The sequence below is a fragment of the Cololabis saira genome, chromosome 12, assembly GCF_033807715.1.
Source record: "Cololabis saira isolate AMF1-May2022 chromosome 12, fColSai1.1, whole genome shotgun sequence".
Lineage (NCBI taxonomy): Eukaryota > Metazoa > Chordata > Actinopteri > Beloniformes > Belonidae > Cololabis > Cololabis saira.
In genome coordinates, this window is record NC_084598.1 from 29,511,673 (window position 1) to 29,527,178 (window position 15,506).

Here is a 15,506-nt window from a genome sequence, read left to right on the forward strand (position 1 = left end):
ATTTTATTCACAATAGAACATTGAAAAATTGTTGACATTAATACATTTTATCATTTAATAAAGGTGATATAAGCTCATAAATGGGACTAAAAAGAAAATAATTTAGCATTATCTTGCAAATAATACGTTGGGTATAAAAAAGAGCATGGGGTTCCAAAAAGATGGGCAAAAATTCAACGTCCAAAAAAACTTGATCTTTAAATTGAAAAACAATTTAATAATATTGTTCCTATGCACACAATTGCTAAGACTTTAAATATACCTTCATGCACAAAATGTAAAATATCATCATAAGATTCAGAGAATCTGTAGATAGTTGTTTGAGTGGGAGAACAAGGCCGAAAATCTCTATTGGGTGGAACTATAACAAAAATCAAGCAGGATTCTGTAATGGAAATCTTTCCGTGGGTTCAAGAAGATGTCTGAAATCAGCGTCTTAAAAGATTAGGTTGCTCGCTATCTGCACATGCCGGTTAAAGCGCTATTATGCAAAGGAGAAGCCATGTGTGGACAATCATCCAGAAACGCTTCTCTGGGCCTAAGCTCATTTAAATGGACTGAAGCAAAGTGGTCAACTGTCCTGTACGAGGCGAGTTCCCAGACATAATGAAGTGTTGCTAAAAGAAGAGGGGATGCTACACAATGGTAATAAAGTAATATCACCGTGTCCCAACCTTTCTAAGCTGTGTTGGTACCATCAAAAACCAAAATTACCTTTGTTTAAAACTACTTTTCCTCATTTTAAACATTCAATATGTTAAGCTGTGTTAAAAAAAGTCAATCAGATTATGAAACTTGTATATCCTTCCATTCTTTTTGTATTTACATTTTACACAGTGTTCCAACTTTGATGGAATTTAGCTTGTACATACATGATATTAGTTATTCATTATTGTAAGTTTCTTCAATAAAGCGGCTTCATGAACTAAATCCAATGTTGTATATGTAATCATAACTTATAAATATCCTGATGGAAACACTCACACATATGAAAAGATCATTATATAGGTATGTACAACATTCAAACTATAAAACAATTTTCAATAAGTATACACACCACACATACAACCAAATCTGTTGTTGAGAACAATAATTTAGCTCCACAAGTATCTCTTCGTCTTAAAATACAGTCTTTTCACCTTGTTGGAGTTTGGTTCCAAATTCACATTCAAATGCAATATTGTATCGTATATAAATGCTGAACAGTGCGACAAGTGGTCTATGCTGTCCCAGGCAGTGGATGTTTCTTGCCTGATTAACTTCTCAAATAATGCCTGCATATGGCACTTCATTTATATACACATTATCTACTTCTTCTTCAGCTATTGTAAGAATACAAAGAAAAAACGTGATGCTTTTGCATTGTGCGTATGCAGAATTTCTTAATTGTTAACTTATTTAAATCATTATATCAATCAACACCTACTTATACAAAAGAGTGATCTTTAGTGGCGCATATGCTTTTGCAAGCTGCTCATAATTCCACAGCTGCAGTTACAATCAGCTGCGAAAGACTTTTTGGAGCTCTGTGCACATCCAGGCTTAATTGCTTTGACATGCTATGATCAGAGTCAGGTTTTCCTAAATAAATTATCCCACATAAGTGTGTTCCACAAGAGCTCAACACACCTAAAAAAAAACCCTTAACTGCAAGGTTTGAGAGCCTGAGTCTAACATAAAGGCAAACAAAAGAGACTAAATTGAGAAGCGTGTTATTTATGATCTCTTTATGATGTTTCATGGAGGTCTGCCATGTGGTGTCACACCGAAACACCACTCGGCCCACGCACAATATAATGTAAAGATAGATGCGCTTGTGCCATGAGAACACCACCCATGTGCTGCACAATGTCACAAATGTACATCTAGAGAACTCCTACAGGTTGGGAATGAAGCCATGTGAAGCCCTGATGGTGGCTTTCTGTCAATGTAGGTGTGAGATTTAGATGACCCAGTGCTATGTGATTCAATCGACAATTGTTGAGGAAAACAGAGAACTCGTCAGAAGAAGAAAACGTTTGCTTGTGCACATCATCAATCAACTTTCCAGGACAATGTGTCCTCTGTTCTCCCTTTGGTTGTGAAACCGAAATGACAGCGATAATTGAAAAGATTGTAGTGTATGTTCTATGTTCTGATGTAAGATTTGAATATTTAACTAGAAATTAAGAAGTACCTAACTGTATTTTATATTATGACTAAATAAGATATGCAAGCCCATATACTGTAGATATAATCTCAAGTACCTAAATCTTGAATACTGAAATGACAAGAATATGTTTTCTCGTCCATGTTTCCAAGTTTTTTCATTCAAAAAGTATTGTAAAATTTTGTTACAATAATAGATATTACACTCTCACACATGCAGACACATTTACTACAGAGTTGAAAAACTTTCAAAAGGTCACTGCCGGAGTATTTCTATTAATTTTCATAAAGATGCTGATATTGATCCAGTGAAATCCGCTGAGTCAATCAAAGTTTCAACCAACATATTTACAGTAAGCATTTTATTATTGCTCCCTCTAGTGGTCTGATATATGGACTACAATCACTGATATTTAGAAATTTGAAAATAAAGTGTGCGCACGTGTTTGATATTGAACACATGGCATGAATATTTATTTCAACAGTGAAGATATCGTGAACGTTTTAGCATTACATGACGTGGACTTATTTCTGAAATTGTACTACTGATTCACAACTTACAACAAAACTGTGAACCTTGTCCGTTTTTTTCAGCAAGTTACTGTCACATTACATCACCAACTGACGTCTGTTTTATATACAGGACTGTCTCAGAAAATTAGAATATTGTGATTTTCTGTAATGCAATTACAAAAACAAAAATGTCATACATTCTGGATTCATTATAAATCAACTGAAATATTGCAAGCCTTTTATTATTTTAATATTGCTGATCATGGCTTACAGCTCAAATATCCTATCTCAAAAAATTTGAATATTCTGGGAATCTTAATTTTAAACTGTAAGCCATAATCAGCAATATTAAAATAATAAAAGGCTTGCAATAATTCAGGTTACATTACATTAAAAATAAAGAAAATAAAGAACTTTATCACAATATTCTAATTTTCTGAGACAGTCCTTTCTGAGACAGTATATTACTATATACTATTATTATTATTATTATTATTATTATTATTATTATTATTATTATTTTTTTTTTTTTTTTTTTAACAATTTATATGTAACAGGTTAGGGGAAAAAATCAATAAAAGCTCTTAGATTTCATGGGTAATACAACATTTATTTATCGAAATTTCTTTTTTCTGTATTTGGTAATGTTCTTTGGTGTTCTTTGTAGGGAGAATTGTCATGTAACAGAAATTATTTTTGATTTAAATAACATACTTAAAAATGAAATAAAAAAGACCAAAGAGTGTTTGTTTCTTCTCTCTCTCTCCCCCCGTCTCTCTCTCTGGTAAATGGTTTTAACAACACCTCTCCTGATTGGTTAGATTCTGACATCGTCATTATCCGACCAATCAAAACGACCGAATAATGTATACTAATAACGAAACAAAAAAAAATCTAGTCTACAACCTGAACAAGAGGTCAGTTTTAAATGTATCAAAGGCAGTTTGGCAGTAAAGACAAGTATGTATCGAGACCGCAACTTAAAGTTTTCGTTTAACAGATGACGCATGTGAATTTAGATTTGATCTGTTTAAATCTGCAGCTACAGCTTCCGAGTTAGCTCTGCAGCTTTGCAGCTTTGCAGCTTTGCAACACTCGAGTAGCTCGATAACAGCTAACTTTTACTCAAGGCTTTGTCACCACACCTTCACGGATTTGTTTGCATTTAATTCGTTAGCCCTTGCCTTTGCATGCAGATGTCAGTTTAGCGCTTGGGTTCGAGAGTGTGTGCGGACTGTGGAGCCACAACAGTGTGACGACGTGTTGTGTGAGCAGTTAGCAATGGAGCGGGGCGGGCGCGTCCCCGAGGCGCGGGGACGCGACTCCAGCTAAATCTCAATATATGGTAATAATATAACACAACAATGCCTGTCATTTACTCATTCTGTGAGGAATCTGATCGTAAATCAAGGCACTTGCAGCGCACATGGATGGCAACATAAAATAAACAAGAGAAATTGGTTCAATTAATGTAGTGCTGTAGGCCCTTGGATTCTGCCAGTTCTGCTAATTTTTGAGTACTTTATTAAAAAAAATGATCAGAATCAGAATAAGAAAGAAGATTATTGCCAAGTAGTTTAACACACACACACAAGGAATTTGTTGTGGTGATTGGTGCAATACAAAAGAACAAATAATATAATAATAGAAATAATAATGTCTGTCTACCTCACACTCATTTCTACCTGCTTTTTTTGCACTGTTTTTTCTTTCACACTACCTTTACTTACATTGCAATGTATATGCTGTCTATATTTTGTAATTATATATATATATTTTTTTTCTACTTTTTACTTTTTTACCCCCTCCCCTGCATGTGTGTGTAAAGGCAAGGCACGTTTATTTATATAGCACAATTCAACACAAGGTAATTTAAAGTGCTTTACATTGACATTAAAAGCGGCAAGACATAATTATACGGTAAATAACAAATAAGATTGAAAAAATTAAGAATAAGATGATAAGAAAAGAAGTAAAATAATAAAAAGCACAAGCTGTTAAAAATAAGGGCAGTAGAATACAGCAGGTAAGTATTTAATTTAGGAGTACACTTGAGTAAACAGTAATGTTTTTAACCCTGATTTAAAGGAGCTGCCAGTTACAATAAAAAAAAAAAATCAGAATCAGAATAAGAAAGAAGTTTATTGCCAAGTAGTTTAAAACACAAAAAATGTGTGTCTTGGTGATTGGTGCAATACAAAAGAACAAATAATATAATAATAATAAAAATAATAATGTCTGTCTACCTCACACTCATTTCTACCTGCTTTTTTTGCACTGTTTTTTCTTTCGCACTACCTTTACTTCCATTGCAATGTATATGCTGTCTATATTTTGTAATTATATATATTTTTTACGTTTTACTTTTTTACCCCCTCCCCTGCATGTGTGTGTTAAGTGTACTGCTGCTAACAAGTGAGTTTCCCCATTGAGGGAGAAATAAACGATTATCTTATCTTATTATCTTATATTAAAAGAAAAAATGTACAACATGTTGTTTTTAAAGTGCCGGAGTATTGAGTCTGTACAAAGGTGACCTAGGATGTGCGTTATTTATATATATTGTACATCAAGAATGCACCAAAGGATTACTTTAAAATCACGGAGAGGTAACATGTATGAATATGTATGAATGTGAATAAGTTAACAAGGCTTTATTTACATTTTCTTGACCTGTGCTGATATGTAATTTTGCAGAATAATTTAGGAAAAAAAAGTTTGCATATGGAGTTTACGTATTAAAAAGTATAACTGAAATAACATAACTTTGGTAAGACACGGACAAATGCGCATTTAGCTGGGTTATATATTAAGGTTATAACACAAATGTGCCACATGACAGACCTTCCATTTTTGTCTTAGTATGGCAGGATTCATGCAGAAAAACGAACACTGAATCAGTCATAACCTTATTTCTTTTCAGGTTGCTCACAATTATTGAGAAAAAAAAAAAGATTCAGTTGAAACATGGAATGGTGTGTGGGTTAGTGGCTCCCTGTCACGTGAGAACGCCTCGAATCAATTGAGCAGCTGGTGTAAACCAACCATAACCAGGTAAATTAGGTGATCCTGGAAACAAATTAGGAGTACGTCTTGAGTATATAGGTGACTAGTCATTAAAAGAAAAGTATAATATTTTTGCAAACCTGTTATCCACCGTTGTAGTTCATATTAAAATCTTGACATCCTTGAACACCATTTAAAAAACCCCAGCTCAATCAGGATCTTGATTGAACAAAGAGTTTAAGTACAAATTTCCTGAGCTCCTACACTCCCGTCAATAACATTGTGTGGTTCTTTACTGTTGTCTTACAATGAGGTAACACCTTCGATGATGGCTTTTCATTCTTTCCTTTTTCAACAGAAAGAAAAGCATGTGTGTTCATCTCACCAACAAAACTCTGCCCTGCACTGACCATTAAAATGGTAAGATTTTCCACATAAACCATCAGTTTATAGATGTGAAACCATGAATGGGTTTTAGTTGAAGTTTTGAAAACTGGTAATTGTGTTTACATGTGCTCTAGTGTGATTCACTTCATATAACATTGTATTTGTGATACAGTATGTCATTTCATGGAATGCAGAAATGTGGTTATCCATATCATATCCTTATCATATGTAAATACTTTCTTCTATATGCATCTGTGGTGTTTCTAACAGAAAAATCAATTTCAAGTACAGTAATTCATATGCTTATAAATGTCTGTACCACATACTTAAATAAGTAGACTTGTTAATACGTTTTCTCATCTAAATTGCTAAATAAAGTAAAGATAATTGCCTCAATTTAAAACTCTTTCCACCAACCATGGAACGATGTAGTTCTTTCTATTGTTTGTCTTGCTTTTAAGTCACTTTGCTGACTCATTGGCCAGTAATCTTGGAAAGATGTATGTGGACACCAATGACCCTGTAATCCAGATGGCATATATTGGTGTCTTAAAACCAGTGCATGTACTTGTATCCCGGTTTTTAAATGAGTTATACGAGTGTACATGCACAAAAACAAGATACTTAAGTAAGTTCAGTCAGAACTGAACTTGATGTAAATTCCCCTCTCTATTAATTCGTAAGCCTGATTTAAGGTTCTGCGTTAAACCAATGCATAGCATACGCCGTTGCCGGGACGCCGTTGTGATGCCGTTGTAATGCCGTTGTGAACCCTTTGGACTTCTCAGTCACTCCATTTTGCCACGGTGCAAAACCCACGCCAGAGCGCTAGTTGATACTTTGTTTAGCTTCCGCCTTTTCCGGTCACAGTGAATCAAAGAGATAAGGACAACTATTGGGCAAAAAACCAAAACAACCACAAAAAAAAAAAATCACACAGACACGAAGAAAAGAGCACTGAAAGTTCACTGCTTCTTCACGAACCGAAACCGGAAATGCGTTGCTATCAAGCGAACCAATCACAACCCTCTCGGTCTGCGTTGGGTCTGCATCGCCGCGACGCGTAGTTCAATTTTTGGGAGGTGCACGTCAGGCTATGGCGTAGGCTACGGAGAGCCTCCCTCGTACCCGCGTACGCTACGGCGTAGGCTCTGCGTTGATTTAACGCAGAACCATAATTCAGCCTTTAGTTGTCAATTTGCTAAATGTCAGTTTCCTTCATTGTTTCAATAGGAGTGCTAACTACCAAATCCTGCTTGACAGACACACTTCAGAGAACTGAAATAAGCCCCACAGAAGATGGAGGATTCTTCTTACTGGTCCATCTCTGAACTTGGAGACGATGGGGACATACAAGAGGAGGATGGCATTTATCAAGACAAACCAAGCATGGCTTCTGAGCTTATAGAAACTTCTATAAACCCCAAACAAAATACAGAGGACGAATGCTTTCTCTGTCAGCACTGTGAGAGACGTTTTGGCAACAGAGAAGACTTGGAAAGACACATGCACATCCATGCTTTCACAAAGAATGACGCACATGAAACAGAAACAAAGCTACTTCAAGAAGAAAGCCCTCACAAATTAGTTAGTGACTCATCTCAACATCAAATACAGTTTGGTGAGAATACAGCACAGGGGGAGGAGAGAGAACATGCAGAACAATACATGCTTGATGTCTCTAGCAATATTTCAGAGAATCTAAGTTTTTACATTGATGGAAAAATAGTGTCAACAAGTACTGTCAGTAACTGTGAACTAGCTGAGGTGCACGCTGGGTCTTCAGCTCTAGTTGGACTGGATGCCCTCATTGTGGACCCTCCCCAAATCTGTGAGGTCTTAAAGACGGATAAAGAAATACCTGGTCAACAATATGCCAAGAGGAGAACCGCAACACCACCCCTCTTACCTCAAATTAAAACTGAACTGGAGTCTGAAGTGGTTGTTTCTTCGTCCTCATCTTCACTCGTATCAACGATAATGGAGAATCTGTTTCCACAGAATTCAGAGTCAATAGTTGTACAGAAGGAAAGAACGGTGTTTCTGTCTCCAAAGTTGAAGCAGCTCCTGGAGAAGCAAGATGGTCTCAAACCTACGCTTGCCCTGATTTCAGATGGTCAGAAGCCATCCTCACCCATTTCTCTCTCTGCCCTGCCCTCTACAACCGGAAGATTTAAAAGAAGAACTGGGTCTCCAACAAGCTCTCAACAGCAAAACCCAACATCTAATGAAGAAACTCAAGTGTCTGATACAGGGGAGGTTGGTCCTGCAAGCACAGGGCAGATTGAGACGCAGCATAGCTCACATGTGCAACAAACAGCCAATGAGAATGATGACGCGACTCTATCTGTGGTGGAGCCAGTAGTGAAACCTGTTTTGTCAAACAGCTGGCCTCCTGTGACCGGTGGGAACTCATGTAATCAGCGACCGCTAGATCTTTCTAATACAGTCAAGAGAAATGAAGATGTAGCATCAGTTGATGCAGTGCTGGATTTGAGTTTGCAAAGAAAGAACCCAGGTGAATCTGAACTGGCATTTAATTTTGTTTCGCTGGCAAATCAATCAAATGCGAGCATGGTCGAAAACGCCCTAATGAAAATGGGCGAGCAAAAAATGAACTTGGGAGGTCCAAACACTCCTGTTGTTACAGACTTTACCATAGTCACAGGTTCAGAGATCGTGACTCCATTGGAGCCTGTTACAGAGGGACTTGTTTATGGACTAACTCTACCCCAGAGTTCGCTGACTCCATCTCCTGCCTCCTTTAATCCTATGACCTTGGAGCCAGGTCCACCATGCACGATAGCATTTGCTTCACCAGCGCAAACTGTGCTTTCTACTGCTCCTTCATTAATCACCGTTTTGGCACCTTCATCTATTGCAAATTCTTCTACTCAACCAATTCAGGTAGTAGCCCCAAATATACCTCCTGAACCCATGGTCATTTGCACAGAAAGTTCATTAACCTCGCAGTGTGATTTAACTACTGCATTTGCCGCTACAAATTCTGCAAACATTGTCACTCTCTCCCAGCCCCTTGACCCCACTCTAAATCTACCTGGTCATGTCTTTCTCACAGATCAGATTGCGATAAGTCCACCTATGGTTGAATCTACTGCAAGGCCAGAAGTGCCATTCACGCCTACCGTGAATTTTAATGATTCTTTGTTTAATTCCTACAACATTGCCAGCAACACAGTGTTAATAGAGTGCACGATAGCTCTCGAAGCCCCAGGAAGCGTTGTCCCTGCTGCTGTCCCCTTACAAGAAAATACAGCTGAACCTCCAGCACCCACTCAGATGGTTGTTAATCATATCAAGCAGCAGCAGATTGTGTCAGTGACAGATCCCCAAAGTGTGGAACCCACTGTTCTTGTGTCGTCCATCACAGAATCTGCAACTCTGATCAATAATACGGAAATGGTGTCCGACTGTCCTGCTCTGAGTGACTCCAGTTCTGACCCTGATCCGGTTGTTGATATAGAGTCACCAACCATAAAAGATGAGGAAGCCAGTGACTCTTCTCTTTCCAACTCTGAAATTGCACCAAAAATCTCTTCACCCTCTCCTGAAAAAGCTGAAGAAGAATCCTCAAATATTGCAGAAGCCGACTCAGAACCGCAGACTTTCACAAAAAATTTCATCTGTAATGTGTGTGACAAACTTTTCCATTCAATGAAAGAGCTAAGCCATCATGTGGGTGACCATGCTGATGAATGGCCTTACAAATGTGAGTTCTGCGTGCTGCTCTTTGGCGAGCCCTCTGACTTGCATGACCATCGATCAAGCCTGCACGGGGTGGGAAAGACTTATGTCTGTAGTGCATGTACAAAAGAGTTTGTTTACCTTTGCAATCTGAAGCAGCATCAAGAAGAACTGCACCCTGGCCAGCAGTGTACATATACAGAGGATGAAACGGGAAAGCTAAGACCTCAAAACTACAACAATTCGACTAAAGTAAACACTGGCTCTTCGGCCAATGAATCTCCAGCTGACACCAAGAAATTGGTGAAAAAGGAAGAATGTGAAGTTGATGTAGCTGCTGAAGAGCTGTTTACAACCCTTAAGATCATGGCCACCGATGGTGGCAAAATCAAAGGGCCTGATGTTCGTCTAGGGATTAATCAACACTATCCCAGCTTCAAACCGCCACCTTTTCCTTACCATAACCGATCACCTGCAGGTTCAGTTGCTTCAGCCACAAACTTCACCACCCACAACATCCCACAAACCTTTAGTACGGCTATTCGGTGCACCAAGTGTGGAAAAAGCTTTGATAACATGCCAGAACTTCACAAACACATTTTGGCTTGTGCAAATGCTAGTGATAAGAAGCGATACACACCTCGAAAAAATCCTATCCCTTTACGCCACTTTGCAAAATCTCAAAATGGAGTGTTGTCTACAACTAATTCTGCCAATGGACTAAATGCTTCGGTTCGAGTCACTCAGGGGAACAGGCCCAAACCAAGTCAAGATCCACCGGTAAAGTTCAGAATGCTGAAAAAAAGGAAGAAAAAGTTGGTCCAAAGGGTCATGCCACAGAGAAACAAGTCGGTCCCTTCGTCAAACAAAGTGTCACAAGTACAGGTAAATGATCAGCAGGAAATCTTTGTCTGCCCCCATTGCAAGAGAGAGTTCACAATGCGCCGCAGTCGAACCAAACACATGGCCGTGTGCCCCAAGAAACCTAAAGAGATAAAGAAAAGAAAAGAAGGAGGAATCTCTGTCACAAAGGAAAACAATGGACACTTGCACAGAGGGGTTTCTCATGTAAGAGAGAAACAAGAACCATCGCCTCAGCATAAAACAAGGCTCCAGACATCTGGCTTGACAAAAAGGCCCGCTATCCTACCAGTGCAAACTGTGCTCTCGAGTAAAAGAAGTAAGATTATTATAAAAGGGAGCACACAGCTGAAGCAAGAGGCGCCCACTCTGGCAGAACTTCCCATTCGCACTTTCAACCCCTCCATGCGGCAGTATAGCAAAGTGCAGCAAAATATCAAAGGAATGCCCATTAAAATCACCGTAGTCAGACCTCAACAGACTACTGCACAGAAAAATGAGTCGCGTTCCACTCAGAGCCGACAGGAAGCTGCTAACGGCCAATCCGAGCAGAGCACCTCGGCTTGATTGCTCAGAGAGCCATCTGGGATCATTGGGTAGTTTGAGTACTTAAAAACTATGATTTATAGAAAAACACAAGGAAAAAAGTGCAGTCCTTGCAGAACAGATGGAAAATCTGGCATAATTTATTCTTACAGTTTAATTTGAAAGTAATAAAGGTTAAGTACTCAAATTTCATGGACATCAGAAAAAAGCCATCTTAAATCCCAATGATGACAACAAAAACAAGATGAACTTAATTTATATGTATCTGTCTTTTTCTGTCTTGTGTTTTTTTTTTGTTATTTTCAGGATTCTGCTGCATGGAGCTTTTTAAGTTATTCTAAAGGGGAAATACATGGTTGGCACACTGTAAAGCCAGCTGACTTTTAGGCTGCATTATACTGTACAAGAAAATTCTGAACACGTTAAAAAGGATACCACAGTGTGAGTGTGTTCATTTAGTTGTTTAAATGATTTTTGTTTTTGAGAAGTTTTCTTTATTTTTTTTCTCCCCTGTTTTGCATAAGCCTGCTGTCAATGGTCTGGACTTGCACTTGAAGTTAATCTGACTGCGTCATGCCTAAAATTGGAAAGGAAGTAACTGGAACTGAGCTGCTGGTATTTCTTGATGATTATTATTAAGAGGATAGAGAGGGGCATTCATTTTCAGCATGCATTTGCACTATTTCTTGTCTGTAGTCTTGTGGCCTTTTAATTTAAACTTATTGCATGCTGTCTCTGAGCTTTTTCTACAGCCACTGTACACTGATCTAAAACGGATTGTGTTGACGAGGTTACGCCTTAAACTTGAATCAAGTCACGACCCCTTTATTATGATAGAAGGTGACCAGTACATGGAAGGCATACCAAATGTAAAAAAAATAAATAAATGTGGGGGATTGTTTTTGAACTCAAATTACAGAATCAAAGACAAGTAGGGCAGTGCAGTCTAATACTAGCCACAAGCTCCAGTCAAATCTCCAGCATGTCATTGTTATACGGGGAAGCAGTTTTTCATGACTGTTGTGAATGTAAAGTGTAATATCTTTCATGTTTCATCTTTTTTGAGTCAGAGTTATTTTTGTTCCAGCTACTCCTCTGTGCTGCGGAAGGGTTTGAAGAGCAATGCTTTCTATGTGCCATTAATTTCAAAATTCACAATATTCAGTGGATTCCAGATGAAGGAATTATTATATTCGAACTTACACAGGATCAATCAACCCGTCCTTGAAATTTATTTCATGTTTTCTGAATTTACTTTTAAAGTCTGTACAATGTGAAATTAAATTACATAATTTCTTTCCTTTTTTTTGTTAAATGCTGACGGAATTTGTGGACAAATGATCTTCGAAGTTTGGGCTAGCACAAGTAATTTGATTTAAAAGCCTTTGCTACATTTGCACAATGTTCTCTTTGTTAATATTCTGTTCAGCTTAATTGGGTTCAAAACTTTTCATCTTAAATCTTAATATATTCACATTGGCCCAGTTTGCTTTCAGGTTTTTTGTTGTTTTTTTGCACCTCTTCTGCAAATGCTTGTTGAACTTTTGTGCTGCTGTCCCCATGCCTTGATTATTAGTACAGTCTGCTTCATCTTTAATTTCTTCGAGGACTTCCCTTCTGCTTCTGGCCTTTGGGGAAGTTGCCCTTGCTCTAAACCGTGAAGTGTGTTTGATGAATTCCAACATGTTTAAGTCAGAGGATAATTTTGTTGTGACATGAAAATGTTGCACTGTGTCAGAAATCACATGGTATGTTTATTTAAACCTTTTATAAGCTAAAAAAAAAAAAAAAAGATGAAGCGCTATACAGGGTAGTTTTTGCTTTGTGATTTAACTTTAGATTTTGTTCAACTAAAATTTGAAAATGATCTGTATGTGAAAAAGCATACGTAATGGTACGCCTATATTTTTGCCGTCTTTAGCCCCTGCTGGTAATTTCTCTTTTATTCAGACTAGTGTGTTGGATGACCAGGATAGTCTGGGAGACTGTTATTTAACTGTGAAAAGTGCTTGTAGCATTTCAAAGTGTAAATGGACTTATGTATATTTATTAATTTAAAATCAGTTATGAATCATTGAACGATTCCTCTGTATGATTTGCACTAAAAAAAAAAAAAAAAATCTTCTTTTTCTTCAAGCAAGTGTTTAGAATAAATGGAGAATGTTAAGTTTAATGTTGAAGTCGGTGTGAAACTTTCTTCAGGGGGGAGAAAAAAAATCAAGAGGAATATAAATTAGTAGGATTAAAAAGGTTGATGCTAAGAATCTTATTTTAGTGTGTCCCTACATGTTATCATGATGGCCAGATGATGGCACACTTCCCTCACTCACACCTCCTGTTTTCTCTCTTTTCTGTTTTTAAAAATGAGAACATCCAAAGCCATCAACCTGTGAAAAACCCTTTTTTGGCCACAGAAAGATTGTCCATTAAAGTATAAACCATTGTGATCTTCAAGTAAACATACAATTGTGAAAGTATTAAATAACAGAACATATAAAATCTGATAACTGTGTGATATTCTTTTTGCATGAATTAAAAAAAAAGATGAATAACTGATTACCTTGCTTTGAAGTCAGAATACTAACTAATTTAATAAGTGATAGCACTTGACCTGACCCCCCACCCCCCTTTTTTTAACTGCATTTTAAAAATCCAATTGCACATTTTTCTTTGCATTCCCTGACCTTTTCAGCATGGACATGCCAACTAAAATTCAGTCAACGTTATCAGAGGTGTGGTTTGTCTCTCATTTAACATTAACCAGAGTTTTGGAGCTGCACTCTGGGGCAAAGTTGAGATGTTTATTTACATAAAAAGTGAAGGGGAGAAAAAAAAAGCGGGCGACAGGACATGGCAACATTTTCTAAAAGAAATACACTCACTTTAGATGACAAAGGAGAGATTGGATTATAAAGGCATTGAAAGTTTATCAATATATATATATAAAAAACTAGTAATCTTAAAAGAAAAATTAGGTAAAATTAATTAAATTAAATTAAATTGATGAAAAGTAGCATTTTTTTTAAATATGGTTTATGTAAATGTATAAAATGTTCCCATTAATTGCTGTATCACAAATGCTTGTCAGTGTTTGTGTTATTTGAGACAAATTTTTAATTTTGGGAAGTATGCTTATTGTATAAATAAGCTAAATTTTCCTTTACTCAGCCTTTATTTAATCTCAAGAAATCATGGAGTCCTCATTTTCAATGATAGTAAAAGGACAGAAAACAAATTAAAACAGGAGACGGACAACCACAGAGCAAACTCACTTAAAAACAGTTTAATTTAAAAACAGAATATTTGGTAATCATATTTGTAAATCGGCTTATATAGTAACCACTGTTTAAACTTTAAATGAAGGCTACACTATAAGATGTTCCAAGTCAATGCAGCAGGAAAAACTAACACGTTTTATTTACTTCGTGACCAGTTAAACAGATATTGAGCTGTGGTGGTAGAGTTAGCTTGTCTTAATAATAAACCTAATGTAATCTCACAATCTTGTGAACTAGCCTTAGTGCTGGTCAGTCTAGCTCTGCAAAAGTTTTCTGCAGAGACAAGTCTTAGTTTTGTTTGACATCACTAAAGCTAACTCTTAAAACTCCTTGCATGTCATTTGTTTGAGCTGGACATTAAACAGACTTGAAGCCGGATGTGGTGCACTGAGGAACTGAAGTCTAACACGACACATTTTAAACCTTGAACTGAGGTAAAAAACCCAGATTTGCTGTTTCATACAGGCAATACAAGCAGCAGACATGAAAAGCCATGATGTTGTGAGGCTAGAGATATACCATAGAAAGGAATTTTGCAATCTGGCCTTTGATCAAACTTTTATCTGACTGACACGTACTGTCACAGATTTCTGGAAGAGTAAAACTAAGATTTGATATTTTGGAGTTTGTTCGCCCTGAGTTCAGTTGTCCTTGTCATCGCTTTCAGCTGCTATTCCTGACGGCTGAAGGTGAGATTGACAGGGCTTGTAATCGGTTTGAGATGGCAGTCTTGACCTTGTTGGTCGAAGTTCATGTTTTCAAACTTGTAGTGAACAAATATGTTTCACTAGCAGAGACACTGCTCTGCTGAGTTTGGGAAGCTGACTATTCTTGTGTTTCTTTGTGTTTAGTTTTTAGCTCAGAAGACTCTTAAGAAGTCAAATGTGGGCTAAGAAACATCAGAATGAAAAAAAGTAAATGATCATAATACAGGGGTGGGCAAACTACGGCCCGCGGGCCACATCGGGCCTGTTGCTCTTTTTAATTTGGCCCACCAAGAGTGGTGCAGAATTGCCCAAACCAAATCATATAAAATTTTGACTGTATTTGTTTGACCTTGTC

General features: G+C 37.3%; 1 protein-coding gene across 4 annotated transcripts; it reads left to right on the forward strand.

Annotated features, from left to right (window-relative positions):
- The first annotated feature begins 3,539 nt into the window (after nucleotides 1–3,539).
- prdm2a (PR domain containing 2, with ZNF domain a) lies at nucleotides 3,540–13,675 on the forward strand. Of its 4 annotated transcripts, none has more exons than XM_061736456.1 (3): nucleotides 3,540–4,006; nucleotides 6,026–6,087; nucleotides 7,288–13,675. In XM_061736456.1, the coding sequence occupies exon 3, from the start codon at nucleotides 7,354–7,356 to the stop codon at nucleotides 11,185–11,187; it is 3,834 nt and encodes a 1,277-aa protein (XP_061592440.1). In that variant the 5' UTR covers nucleotides 3,540–4,006; nucleotides 6,026–6,087; nucleotides 7,288–7,353; the 3' UTR covers nucleotides 11,188–13,675. The 4 variants fall into 4 exon arrangements, with proteins under 4 accessions (XP_061592440.1, XP_061592442.1, XP_061592441.1 ...); XM_061736458.1 differs by having other exon boundaries at nucleotides 7,318–13,675; XM_061736457.1 differs by having other exon boundaries at nucleotides 3,549–3,621.
- The last annotated feature ends 1,831 nt before the right edge of the window (nucleotides 13,676–15,506 follow it).

Coding starts and splice junctions, on each gene's coding strand:
- prdm2a (XM_061736456.1), top strand. CDS start 7,354: ATGGAGGATTCTTCTTACTGGTCCATCTCTGAACTTGGAGACGATGGG.